Source organism: Phasianus colchicus, chromosome 5 (assembly GCF_987193195.1).
Source record: "Phasianus colchicus chromosome 5, bPhaCol1.hap1.1, whole genome shotgun sequence".
In the NCBI taxonomy this organism is placed as follows: Eukaryota; Metazoa; Chordata; class Aves; order Galliformes; family Phasianidae; genus Phasianus; species Phasianus colchicus.
Window position 1 is genome coordinate 16,846,401 of NC_143440.1, and position 14,202 is coordinate 16,860,602.

The 14,202-nt window shown below is 47.4% G+C and overlaps 1 protein-coding gene across 5 annotated transcripts in view; it reads left to right on the forward strand.

Annotated features, from left to right (window-relative positions):
* SLC25A22 (solute carrier family 25 member 22) overlaps positions 1-13,413 on the forward strand; it is a 38,893-nt gene extending 25,480 nt beyond the window's left edge. For all 5 annotated transcript variants that reach the window (XM_031608942.2, XM_090140657.1, XM_031608943.2 and 2 more), the window contains 6 exons: positions 1,363-1,453; positions 8,585-8,703; positions 9,765-9,936; positions 10,170-10,324; positions 11,183-11,258; positions 11,381-13,413. In XM_031608942.2, the coding sequence (XP_031464802.1) occupies positions 1,363-1,453; positions 8,585-8,703; positions 9,765-9,936; positions 10,170-10,324; positions 11,183-11,258; positions 11,381-11,534 (767 nt within the window). In that variant the 3' untranslated portion in view covers positions 11,535-13,413. The remainder of the gene's footprint in view (positions 1-1,362; positions 1,454-8,584; positions 8,704-9,764; positions 9,937-10,169; positions 10,325-11,182; positions 11,259-11,380) is intronic.
* Positions 13,414-14,202: the final 789 nt, after the last annotated feature.

The following is a 14,202-nucleotide window of genomic DNA, read 5'->3' on the forward strand; positions in this document are numbered from 1 at the left end:
AAATTGATGTGAAAGCCTCCATGGTTCCTGGAGGATGTCAAGACATGTCAACGCTTATATTTTTTCCTTGATGTTTTGGGTTTATATTTCTTTCTTTCGAGGAACCCTTTGTGCATCTATTAGAATAGCAAATACATTCTTCTTTTCTTGTTTTTTTTTTCTTGGTCCCCCCCCCCCCCAAAGAAAAGGTGATTTATGCTGTCTCAGTACTCTACAGGTAATTACTTCCTTACTCTTAGGAGCAATGCTGAGGTTGTCTTCCACTTGGCACTTGATGAAATGTTTTGCAAGTAGCCACTTCACTTGAAAATCAGGCTGTGTGGATTCACGAAATGTGAATGTTGCTGACAAAGAGAGAAAAATGTGTCAGGCTGTCCTGCCAAGGCTGTCTATTTCTGATGGGGACTTCCTGTGTGATGGAGATGCGTCCCTGAGCAGGGGAAGCAGATTCAAGGATTCCCGTATCCCGGTCCCAGCTGTGATGCCACTCCACTTCCTAATCTGCAGAACATCCAGCCAAGCCTGTGTTTTTCCACATCTTATTTATGGGTTCTGTCTTCTCTTTGGGCTTGTCTTCTCTTTGGAAACATGAGTTTTGGGACGAGTTGTTTTGATCTCCAGAGCAGGCCTAAATGCAAAAGTGTACCCTGGAAGAAGCAAGTTTGTATTTAGTCTTGCAAAGGTTTAGACTATTTGCAAGTATTGAGTTAAGCTCCTCTGAAAGGCTTGGAGCTCAATGTAGAGGCTGGGAAATCTTATGGTTATCTACTGGAGGACTTTCTGAGCTGTAACCTTAAAAAGGGAAGAGAATATTCTGGAGCACTTTGGGTGCCCAACCCAAAGTGTTCAGATAGGACCAGCCATCCCTTCAGCCTGTAAGCTCCAGGGCAGCTTGAAAGCTGCCTGCCAGCTGTTGTGTTGTGCTAATGCTTGTCCCAAGGCCCTCCAAGCCCTGCAGGCTGCTCATTGTGGCAGGCACAATGCAGGGATTTGCTGCTTGTTGCTCCTGACAAAAGAAAGTTCAGTGGGTAATGGGAGCTAGGGTTGTTTACAGCCCTGGTTCATGGTAAGCAGGCCAGCCTAGCCATACCATGGCTTGCAATGGACAGAAAGCCAGCTCAACTGTCCTAGTGAGCACTGCTCAGAGGGTGACACCCAGTGGTGATATATAAGAGCAACCATCTAACCCCGGGAGCTTGTGCAGTGCTGGCTGATGTCCCTGTAGAGGTACTGATTGCTATCAGCCAACCTCCAGCTCTTCTGTCCTCGGCTTTGAGCTGCAATGCGTTTCTAAATAATTTAGTTAACTGCTTCTTCTTTCATTCTCATTCTCCTGTGGGTTTTTCCTTTCTTCCTTTCTAGGCGCTGCAGTGAACCTGACTCTAGTGACACCAGAAAAGGCTATCAAGCTGGCAGCCAATGACTTCTTCCGGCATCACCTCTCCAAAGATGGGTGAGTAGAGGATGCAGACCTTAAGCGTTTAACTTAAAATGCACTAGCTTTTGGGATGAGGTTACTGGGGTGTCTGGGTAAAGGTGTAATGTGGTGATGTAATGACTGAAACATGAGTTGACCTTGAGCAGCTCAGCCAGTGATTGCATTTGAGCTAAAGAAGTAACGTCTAAAACTAGAAGTGAAAAGCTTTTCACTGGATGACTGGTTTTTATCCAAGCTTCTAAAAATAGTCCTAGATCTTGGCCAAGGTTAACAGATCCAGACTTTGTGAGCAGCGTATTTGAGAGGAGCCCAACAGTGCTGATGGCTGCTCAGACAGCTGCTGGGAGGAGCCTCGTCCTCAGCATCCCATTGGATGCTGCTGTCTTCTTTCTGGCTTTTCCGTGACTGTAGCTTGAACAGATGGTGACTCAAGTTGTGTAGACCCCAAACTTTAGCACCCTCTTGTCCTTTCGTAGCTTGAAAATAATTCCAGAGAGCTGAGAAGAGATGATGAATGAACCTCAGTTTGGCAAAGGGCACTGGCAATGTAAATGCCAAATGAAGATTATCTGTTTATTTTGAGAGATGGGGTTAATATGAATTCAATGCCAGTAAAAAGCACTGGTATGGCAGTTGTATGGAGCCAGACCTTGGATATTTAATGCTGTTTTCACCAAAAATTTCCCTTGTAATTCAGAGGACACTCGTGTCTCCCTTCAAGATCAAGACATCTCTCCAGAGATGGACAGTGAAGGGTCTAGCAAGATCACTGTTTTCGGTAGTTAGAAAGCAACCTGCCTACAATAAAATCCCAGTTCTTAACTCTTACCCAGCAGTTCACCTTGCTGCAAATGCAAAGTTCTGCCACAATTACTTAACGGCTTCCTGTAACATGCCATGCAGGAACACAGTGGCTCAACAACGTCAGTGGAGTCTGCAGATTTACTCAGGTTGTGGATCTGAGCCTGTCACCTATTTTTTTGTTCTAGAGTCTTTTTAAGTAGCACTTAATGTGCGTCTGTGTGACTCATCGGCTCGCAGCTGTTTGCGATCGTCTGTCTCTTCAAATAGTGTCTCTCTGTACTCTGCACAGAAGGTGGGAGGTGATGATGTCCTCATTGCTTCTTCCAAGTGGTGGGTTTCATCCCTGCAGCATACAGCACAGCGAGCCCTGATGTAGCCTAGCTCTTTGTCACCATCACGAAGTGAAGACCTAATATGTTGAGTCTCAGTATGAAGCGTTTTTTTCTCCTTCACCTTGGTTAGGTGGCAAGTGAACTAGACATCACATGTTGTTGAGGTCAACTCATGTTGTTGAGGTCAACTACTGTGGGGGATTTGAATGAACAAAATCTGGTCAGCTCTGCTTGTAGAGATAGCCGGAATGAGTTGGCAGAACCTTGATACTGTGGTTACAGACAGTTTAAGATATTTCTAACTAGAGGTGCCATTCCAAGGTGCAGTGGGAAAGAAGATGTCTTGCAGGTTGGCTGTGGTTGGTATAGGCCCTGAAACTGGGATCTAACTGGAAGGTATTGTACATGCTGTGACCTTGCTTAGGGCATTGGGAGCAGGAAGTTGCTGAAAAGGCCAAAGATTACCAGGAAGCACGAGGACACTTAGAAACTGTAGGACAGTTGCTTATTTTGAGATCCTTCTTCTGCTTGCAAGGAAGTTGCAGGCATGGGGATGGTGAAAGTAACCTGTTGGAGAGGTTGTGCCCAGCCATGCTCTGGTGGCTGTGTGCCACCTTCCTGCTGGCAGTTCCCAGGATCTCTTCCCATGTGCAGCACACGTGACAACATTATTTCACTGGGTGATGGAGCTGGGTGTCTGCCAGGGGGTTGCTTTGCTCTTGGTCCCACTTTCCAAGCTGTTTGCAGGCTTCTCCCTTGAGATGCTTCTGTCCCCCTCTCCCTGGCTATTTTTGATAGAAGATGGGGCCGGAGTTTTCTAGACTTGTAGTCTTCTATTTAACGTTGAATGCCTTCATTGCTAAGCTGCTGGCACTTATCTTGCTTGAAATGTGTTTTTTATCAGTTCCTTGTTTTACAAAATGTGCATATTTTATCAATATTTGTTGACCAAAGTTGCTGTGTCTGACTTCCACTTGAACCTCAAAGAAGCATTTTGTGGACAGGAGAAAATGTGGCAAATGGTCCAAAATAGCTTCAAGATACTCAGCAACTTCTAGTGAGCTGCTTTTTTTTTCTCCCTTTGAAAAAACTTGATGTTGAAATGAACCTGCTTTTAAACTGCTAGAAAAAGAATGTGGCATAAAGCCTGTTTCCGAAAGGCCAGACGGAAAACAACACAAATGATGTAGGAAGTTCCTGGCTGCAAATTGCTAGAAGATTATTCTGGGGCTGTATCACTGCAGGTTTGTGCTAGACTCTTTTTTTTTTTTTTTTCTTTTCCCTTCCTGGCTGCACTCATGGATGCTTCAGGAGTTGACATTGGGGCTGTAGGAGCTCAGGCGGGACTTTATGCCTTTATTGGTGCTCCTGTCCCCCTGAGCCTGGAGAATTCTGCTCCTGCAGGTCTCCCCACCCTGGGGCCAACTCAAGTGGGCACTCCCCATCCTGCAGTGCTTTCCCACTCCCTTTAGTTATAAGAGAAATGTGCTCACAGGATAGGAGGCTTAATTTCTGCTTCTTTTCCTGTTTCTATTTTCACATTGACACCAGTGTGGCAGCCTGCTGATAGGACTTCTTGTTTCCAGAGGAAACAAAACTTACTGTGCTGGTCTTCACATGCCACCTCATTTAGGAACAAGGAGGCCTGTGAGTACTGGAAACCCCCTTGAAAACGTGGCATTGTCCTGTGATTATTTTGCCTTTAGAGTCCCTGCAGTTTCCAGGCCAACAAGCAGAAGTGGGGATCTGCAGAAGCATCTTCTTGCAGGTCTTCATTGCTGTGCCTCTGCGAAAGCAGGATGTGAGAAGGGAAACTTCTTCCCTTTAGGCTACAGGGAACTGATGAGATTTTTCTCTGAATTTCTGAAGCTGGATGGATTAAGAAACCTATAAACACAGAGCTGCAGTTAAAACAGCAGCAGCTTTATCATCCGGAGCAGAGAATGTGAGAGCAAGAGTCACTGGAGCTAAGCGAAGCAGTTGGGTATGAAGCACGTGGGCATGAAGCTAAGAAAGCAATGTAAATTGGTAGTACACCTGCATGCATTTAAAGTACAGTGATGTTTTTTAGGTGCTCAATATGTGTGGTCTCTTTTATAGGTGCAAGTGTTGCCTATAACGCTTTTTGTCCTCTTTGAATTTGGGTGATAAGCGCTTCCTAAAAGCTGGTCCCTGTAAAGTGTCTTCATGTTTATCTCCAGAGCATTTAGTGCCAGATAGCTGCAGTTTGCCACGTGCTTGCCAGGTTTGGTTCTTGGCTAAGTGCTCTGCCTTGGCTCCAGTAAAAAGTGTCTCATGTTGTCTTATAAAAGATATTTCTTCATCTTCAAAACTCTGCAGTGTCCCTGGATGAGTTTCCTGCTGTTCATCCTCCTCCTCGAAGCCTGTTATTCTCCTACCACTCCCATCTTCTTTACCTGCATTTTATTTGCTGTTCTGGAGCAAAGGCTGGCGATGTGCTGACTGAGCAGCTCGGGTTCCTACTTAAACCAGTGTGGTTGCACTAATTGTTCCTTTGCTGATGCCAGCAAATTTTCTTCCTTTCTGCCTCCCCTTCTTTTCTAGCTTTGCTTGGAGAAGAGAAATAGATGACTGTAAACCCACAGGCAAACACGGCACTTTTCCTGCTCTTCCATGTAGATGTGGAGACTGGAGCTTGTTCTCCATTGCCTTGCTGGATGGACTCTTCCCTTCATCCTCTCCTCTTTCAGGCTGTCCTAAAATACTCAGACTATCTCTTTTGTGACACCTGGATAAGCAGCAGTTGTATGGCCTGAGTGATCCGTAAGCTGCAAGATGCACATAGACTGTGAAGAGAGGCTTTTGGTTTAGGAAGGAGGGATGCTGCCATTAGTTGTGCTGCTGAGCTTCTGTGTCACCTTGCACACATTCATACAATCATAGAATTATTAAGGTTGGACATGACCTCCAAGATCACCAAGTCCAACCACAACCCTCCCCCACCATGCCCACTGACCATGTCCCTGAGTGCCACATCTTCATGGTTCTTGAACACCTCCAGGGATGGTGATTCCACCACCCCCTGGACAGCCTGTGCCACTGCATCACCACTTTCTGACAAGAAATTTAATGGGCCAGTTCTCTCCCCATTGTTATCTGCTGGATGTCCAGATACTTCCTTAATGCAGATAACCTGCATGCAACCCACTGAGACTTGTGGGTGGCAGAAAGAGCAAGTTCAGAGTTGATAATCTCACTCTGTCTATTCAGGAATAACTGTCTTTGAGATCCTTTTATTTAGCATACAGCAGCACAGGGAATTATGGTGGATTGAAGCCACTAAAGGTCAGCCAGAAGGTAAGGTCACCTTCAGCTGTTAATCCAGAGGGAGCTGGAGCTGGATTGTTTAAGCACAGCAGGAGCCTCTGGAAGGAACATGGTTCTTGTTGTTTCCCTTCCTGCTACTTACATTGTTAGAAACCAACTGACTGTCTTTGATTCAAACTTGTAGGGAGCTTTGTGCAACCTGTTGGGTGGACAGACCAAAGGCAGAGGTTATTTTATGAATGAGGAAGGTGATGTCCAAGCTGGGAAGAGGAACATCTTGGTTCCTACAATATGGCTTTGTTATGGATGTTTCCTTAGGTCAGACTTTTCCTGCCATTAGGAATCTTGTCACACCTATTGTGGAATGGTTGGGTCCTTCCCCCAGCACTGGCATCTCCTACACAGTCAAGATTTTTCAGAAACTTTTGAAAAAGATCAATTTGACATCAGTATATCAATGCTTTCAGAGACTGTAACTGTGGGCTGCTGCATGGCTCTAAAAAAGCCCTTTGTAAATCTTTAGTTCCTGCTTTTTGACTTTGCTTTATTGTTCAGCTCTACTTTGAAACTCCATTTGATATAGAACATGAAACTTCTTCCTTACTCCCTTTTAACATTGTTGATGTGTAATTATGTGTACATCAGTTACTAAGAAAGAAAGGAAGAAAAACAGGGAGTGACTGATTTCCATCGGTGCAGGATTTGAGATATTTGTTATATTTAACACACTCTTGCTGTGATGAAAGATTGTTCTGACACTTGTTGGACCAAGTCCTTGTAGAGACTGTGGCTTTTGAAGTTAGTTGGGATGTTCCAGTGTTCAGACCACTGAGGATAAGGCCTGTAGTGCCTTGAAGTTGGAACTCCTGTTGTCTTCTAGAGATGATCCATTTTCCAACTCATTTTATGTGCAGACTAGCAAAGTTTTGTGATGGAAGTTTGACCTTTGGATGGTAAATTTTAAGCCTCTTGACAAAAGATTTGCTTGTCTTGGTGTGCTTTCATTTCCTGGACTCCCCTCAGGTTCCCAAGAGATGCAAACCGAAAACCCTCATTCTACATGCTTTTGATGTACCTGTTTAACATCTCTCTAAAATACACCCATGCACAGAAATCTTCAGTGAGTTGCACTGCTGGGGCTCCATGGAGTTCAATCAAGGCAGGCTGATTTGTGTGTGCTGGGGTAATGGCCCACAGATGAACACACAGGGCATCTCCCCAGGCTTTTGAACCGAGCATCAAAGAAATCTTGCTGGGTGAAAGCCAAGTGCGTGCTTCAGGGTTGCTGCAGGGCTCTTGCTGAGGCAGGAGATGCTCTGCCAGGTTGTGGGGGGACTGGTAGCTGGCTTCTGTGCATGTCTGTGTCCTCCCACTGCTGGCCTAAGGGCTGTGCAGCAATGCTTCTGACCGTGTTTCATCCACAGGAGAATTTGGAAAGGTACCACTATGCAGTGTTTCTTCCTTCAATCCCAGTGGAGAGCTCTATATTTAGCCATCATAATCTGTTGTGGCTTTGTGTCTCTAATCCCTGCCTGCTCTGATACCCAGCCTGGAGAAGATGAGAGGTGGAGAAATGGGCGCACTGACGTGGCTGGCAATCAGGATTAGGGCAGTCCCACTGTGGCCCGGAGTGCCCTGAGGCCAGTGGGCAGGTGGGGAGAGGGCAGAATGATGTGCCCAGCTGGGGGATGCCCAGCTGGGGGAAGCTGAGCAAATCCCCAGCACTTCCTGCTGCTCAGCATGTGCTGTGATGGCTCCCAGCATCAATTAATGCTCCATTCATTGCACTCAGACCTGCAATTGCCTATTGCTGCAGCAGCTGGGCTGTGGGAAGGTGAAAGTACTCCTTGTATTTAAAACAACAAAAAAAGAGGCTGTTTCCCTTTGGCTGTATGATCTCTCACTGCTTTTTTTTTTTTTTTTCCCTTTTAAAAAAGGAACAGATCAAAAGCACTTTTTTTTTTTTTTCCAATGATTTCTGGTGCCACCATGGTGTGAGATTTTTACAGGGTGAGAACTCATCAGTTTCTGAAAATTGAGCCTTTCTGCATCCTAAGTTCCTCTTTTCATCCCTAACTGGGTGTTTTTGTGGCTTTGGGAGGGAGGAAGCTGTGTTTTGTAAGACAAGAGCATGCCCCCAGTGACTCCAACCCTCTGGTGCAGAAAATGCACAGAGCTGCAGTACTGGAGGATATGTCGTGCCCTTCGTTTCTCAGCAGGACCAGTTGGGTGTAAAAGCTGCTTTTCTGCCTTCAGGAAGTAGGTTTGAAAAGGCTGATGTATTGAAGAAGTTGCTAATCGTAAGGCAGCTGCTTCTTGACTCTCACATTCACTTTTTACATATTGTTGCTTTTGTCAGAGAAGTTGAAAGTAGCAACTAGAACTGTTTCCTCCTGCTCCTTGCCTCTGCTGGGGATGTCATCAGTGTTTAAAGGACTAGGCTGGCAGGAGGGAAACTGCTGCAGCTCTTGGTCCAGGGATGCAAAGGGCTGTATGTTCCCCTCTTGTCCACTGCTGAGTTGAGGCATGTGGCACTTCTGAAACAGAGCCAGGTTAGTGTGTCCATTGGGACACCTGTTGGTATGACCTTTGTGACCACATGGTATGACAGCAAACAGCCAACCTTGCTGTGTAGGGATCTGGGACTGTGCTGGGTGGGCTTGTGGCTTCTTCTGAGTGTTGGCCACCTCCTCTGACCATCTCTCTCTTCCTCTTTGGGCAGGAAGAAGCTGACACTGCTGAGGGAGATGCTGGCAGGCTGCGGTGCGGGTACCTGCCAGGTGATCGTCACCACTCCCATGGAGATGCTCAAAATCCAGCTGCAGGATGCAGGACGGATTGGTACGTCTGCATCTCCCTGTGCACCAGGCAGGGAGAGGGAATGAGCCATAAAAATGCTTTTCCTTCCTCCTACCTTCTTGAGTCAGAGGTATCTCAGTTTGTAGCAGAAATTTATCCTATTCCCAACTTATTTCCTCCCAGCCTTTGCTCACCTGGCCTTGCAAAGGCCCTTTTGATTAGAAAAACTGTTTTTGCTCAGAGCTTGGCAGGTGAAACAGCAAATGCTGGTGGTGGATGGAGAGAGATAGGAGAGATGGCTGGCTTGAGCACCTTGTGAGCGATTACAACTTGCTAGTTCTCTACAGTCAAGAAGGGGTTAGCATCCTGCAGTGCTTTTGCTGTGGTACTTCCTCTGTCTCCTTGTTTCCTGGTGTCCTTTCTCTCTTCCCCACTCCTCACGATAGCACCATCCTAACAGCTTCCAGGCATCCTTCCCTGGTCAGAACTGAGACCAGAAATGGCTCGGTGAATCTGGAGGAAGAGCTATTGCTATTAACCTCTTTCAGAAGTCAGCCCAGCATATGGCCCTGTTCTTGAGAATGCCTGGTGATGCCCACTAGGTACCTTCTGAAACTGCCTGGAAAATGGGCCAATTTGGCCTCTAATCTCTCCTTTGATGTGGCATTCCTAAATAATCGTGGATTTACTTTGCTTTCATCTGTTTGCTGCTTTTAATGCAGACTTTATCTTCTTTGTGTATAGCATTTTAAAGTGTTTGAAGGATTAAAACGATAGTTGAAAGAGTTTGCAAAAGGTTTGTGCTGCTGCAAACAGCTCCTCCTCTGTGCACGGACCTGTGGTGTGCTGGTGGCAGCCACAGCATTGCCTACAGGTTGGTGTGCTCCCCATCTTCTGGCCAAAGAGCAGAAATGCATCAGAGTTCAAAAAGGCTCCTAGAAGGAACCACGTTGCCTGCGTAAATGTGGTCTATCTGCTCAGAGTTAATGATTGCTGTACCTCTAGTTCGCTCTACTGAGAAATCCTTCTGTCCCGTGGCACCAGGCAGCAAGAGGCTGCTGTTGAGCATCTTGCAGTCTCACACTCTCTCCGCTTCTCCGCAGCGGCACAGAAGAAGCTGATGGCAGCACAGGCCCAGCTCTCCTCTTCCTCTGCGGCCGGGGCAGCAGAGCCGGTGGTGGAGGCGCGCACCACAGCGACGCAGATAACCAGGGAGCTGCTGCGCAGCAAAGGCATCGCGGGACTCTACAAGGGCCTGGGAGCCACGCTGCTAAGGTAGGACAGAGCAGAACTGTCAGCCTGAGCCTCCAGAAAGTGACACAGGAGTTTCAGCTCTTGTCCTTGTGCAGTCGCAGAGCTGGGATGATGTCTGCACTGTACTTGTGGCTGCACTGCCAGCACACCATGCGTGCAGCCCTTCCTTTGGTGCTCAGTTTGTTGGTGTCCCACCCTGACTTTGCTCATCCTTGTCCTCTTTCTTTCTTCCCCTTTCTCCCTTCCCCTCACAGGGATGTCCCGTTCTCCATCGTTTACTTCCCGCTGTTTGCAAACCTGAACAAGCTGGGCCAGAAAGACCCCAATGTCAAGGCCCCGTTCTATGTTTCCTTTCTCTCTGGATGCGTGGCCGGTAGTACAGCTGCAGTGGCTGTCAATCCTTGTGATGGTGAGTCCCCAGCAGCTTGTTCTGGCAGCCTGGTGCTGTGTGACAGCACTGAGGCCATCGGGTGGGCTGGGGGAGGGGCAGGATGGCCATGCTTGCCTCTTCACTGCATGAGCACTGAGGGCAGTATAGGAAGCAAGCTCTGCTGTTGGAGCTGCCTCCAGGAGCTGACGGTGTTTCCTTCAGCTGAGCTGGAACCTTGGCTGTTTTTTTCACAGAAGTTTGCAGTACTCAGGCCTGTAGTCAGGAAGATATAATTAATTTCAGCCATTTTTACAGGAATTGCCCCTGTAAAGGCACATTTCCATCTGAAGTATTGTCCCCCAACCAATTACACACATGCCAAAGGGCAGAGGCAAATGGGGGCCTTTTGTTCTGCTTCACAGCAGCTGCCTCAAATACCTTAAAATCTCACTTGAAAGTAACTCCTTTCTTGTCAACATTACACACACTTCAAGAGGGGAAGAAATGTAAGAACAATGCCGCATATTTTAGATATTTTGACCTGCTGCTCCAGAAGGAGTTGGGCATTTGGAGATAGCTCAGAGTATTTGGAAATCAGATCCCATTTTGTAGACAGATACTGAGTTTGGAAATATTTAAAGTTAGGTCAGCCTTGGAAGCCTTGGTTACATTGAGTGGAGGGAGCTGGTTGATTTTGGGGCGGTTGTGTTTCTTTTGTCCATTTATAAAGGAGCAGGCTTGCTTTCTCCTGTTTTGGTGGCACATACATGCAAATGGTCTGTGCTCCTCTTGGCTATCGCAGAGCGCTCTCAGGTTTGGCTCTTGCCTGCTGCACAGCCAAGAGGGAAGGGAGAGGCCAGCCCTCTGCTCACCACTGTCTCTCCTCTTTCTCCCCAGTGATCAAAACACGGCTGCAGTCCTTGCAGAGAGGAGTCAACGAAGACACGTACTCAGGAATCCTGGACTGCACCAAGTAAGATTCCTGCGTTTAGTATAGGGGAAGGCAAAAAGCTAGGGCATGGCCAGAGGTTCTCCTGGCTCAGTGGAGGGATGGGATGGGATGGACGCTGGCCAACCTGTGCTGTCTTTTCCCAGGAAGATCTGGCAGAAGGAAGGACCCATGGCCTTCCTGAAAGGGGCGTACTGCCGAGCCCTGGTCATCGCTCCTCTCTTTGGCATCGCACAAGTCGTCTACTTCATTGGCATTGCGGAGTTCCTCCTGGACATACTCCCCAAGCACCGGGCCTAGCCCTGGCATGCCTGCCTGTGCCCGCCCGTCCTCTGCCACGCCGGATTCATCCCTGTGTTCGTCGTCCATGTCGAGTGGTGTGAGAGCAACAGCACAGAGGGTTCGCATGGGAACATGGGAGATATGGTCTCCAGATGAGCAAACATGGGGAGGGAGAGTCTCTTTTCTATCTTGATCTGGAGCCCGTTCCCTCCCTCTCCTTCCATGGACAATACCCAATTATGCATATCTTTTTTTCTTTCCCCTTTTTTTTTTTTTCTCCTTTTTTTAATCATAATTCTTAAGGACACTGGTAAGCACAGACTGGGCTTGCACACCCAGAATTCTCTTCCCAGCATTTAGAAGGAAGAGGGAAGGGGAAAAAGATAACCTGAGCCCTCATTCACCTCTGCCCTTCCCAGGGCTCCTGGCTGCCCGCAGAGGGGCTGCAGGGGCAGCTGTGTCCCTCAGCCACCTGTCCGGGTGCTGGGTCCCAAGAGGAGAGCAGGTGTCCTGCAAAGGGATGCAAAGGGGACACTGGGTCTGGCAAGTTCCTTGGCTTGGAAACCTTTGCCTCTTTCCCTTGTTCAAAAATGAGTTGGACTAGGATGAATTTCTTAAAGATCAAAGGAAGGGAAAGGGATCATTGCTATTTTTTTTTTTTGTAATTATTTTTGTTTTAAAGCAAAGGGACTTCCCTCTTGGTGAGGTGCAGAGGCGAGGTGGCTGCTCTGTAGGGAACATGTCTGTGGGATCATGTGAATGTCGAAGGTCCTTCCCTGCTTGGCTGCAGGCAGGGGAAGGAGAGAAACTTGGGATCAACTTCATTTTATTTTATTTTTTAATGCAGGGATTGTGGGGAGGGAAAAGAACCAAACAAAAAGAAACCACTTACATTCCTTCAGCCTGCCCTCCCCGAGGTGATGCCTGCAGCAGGTGTACGGTTAGCTGTGTACACAGTTGGCTCTGTGTTTCCTGGCTTGGCCCCAGGACGTGAAAGGAGGAGCCTGGTCTGTTTCCATAGGGTCCAAGGTACGGCAGCTGTGCTATAAAGCCTCTGTGTTTGCTCTTACCTTGCAAGGTGAAAGCACAAGGTCTGGTTTTGTGTTGTTTGACTGGGTGTGCCTGTAGCCAGCTGCTGTCAAGGAGGTTCCACGCCCTGAGCAAGGAGCTGTTGTGCAGGTGGGACTGCAGGATTGCAATCCCAGAAACTCATCATCCCTCTCTCCCTTGGGGTAGTGTTCGTTGTTGGGTGGTGGGGGCACTTCCCTGCTCCACAACCCACTCTGCCAAAGGGATTCTGCCCAACTGCAACCACTTGTCAGAGGGCTTCTCATTAAGTACTCTCTTGGGCTGTGCTGTTAATCCTTGGTAAATTATGTTAAGTACAAGATTAACAACCTCACCGTGATCTTCTCCATTATTTATTCCATGTGGTGCAATCCACCCAACCTCAATGTTTAAATTAAACGAGTCAAATTCACCTTCCATTCCTTCTTTTCGTTTGTTTCTCCAGGAACTTGCTTGGTGTTTGTGTTTCAATTGTATATTTAAGTTAATTTAAAAAAAAAAAAATCCATGTTTTTAATGTTTGAAAGAAAACCACCTCTGCTTCAGCATTCTTGGGTTAGGGTATTTCTCAAAACCCATATGTTGAGTGCATTCTTCCTCGATGCGTCCTTTTTCTCTTAGAAGAAGTTGTTCTGTAGCTGATTTGTTCCTTGTCACTTTGCTTATGTGAATCACTTTCCTTTTTTTTAATGATTTTTTCCTTGTATCTGGGAAGGAATCTGTGCAAAGATGGTCTCCGAGTCTGGTAGATGTCTGTGATGTGTGTAGTGCTGTGATGCTGCTCTTGCTCTGGATTTCTCTTTGGTGGATTAAAAGAGAAAGATTTGTGGTTTTTCTAAGGTGCTCCCTCTTCCTCCCGAAACCTTCAGCTGCTCCTGTTCAACAAAACACTCTGAATCTTAATTGTGGGGAGGATGTATGGTTTTCTAAATGCAGGTGCGAGTTTGTGTGAGTTTGGAGCAGCCTCCCTCCCTGCTTTCCTCATCCCAGCATTTTAGAGAAGGTGGGGTTGGGAGCACCCATGGGGCTGTGGGAGTGGACGGTCAGGCTTTGGGGGTCACTTTTCCTTATCCCCAGGTGCTTCTGGACACTGTGACCTTACTGGGGCTGGGTTTAGCTGCTTGGACCTGAGGCTGGAGGGTGTCAGGAGGTGGCTGTGACTTGGCCCTGAAGGCTGGCACCAAAACAAAGATGAATTTCAACTGGGGGGAATTCCAATCCATCAGCAGAGAGCAGAAACCTCCAAGCGTGAATTCCAGTATTATGAAGTAGAGGCAAACAGACACACCTCTGCTTGCCCTGGCCAGCTGTCTGCTTCTCTGCTGCAGGTGCCATGTTTCCCCAGGGCAGGGGATGATGACTGAAGCATGGAGTTGGCACCTGGTGCATCCTACCCCATGACTTGTGCATTGGGTCCTCTGCTGGGCTCTTCTCCCTTAGGCCCTGTTGGTGTCACCTTGTCCCTGCCCAGGCCTTGGCTCTGGGGGATCCAGGTGCTTAATGCCCCTCCATAACCATGGTTTTTCGCCTTCTTCCTTGGAGGAAAAGAGGAAAGCATACTAGGAAATGGTAAGGAAGTGTCCTAAAGCATCACGGGGATATTCCTACAAAGCAAAAT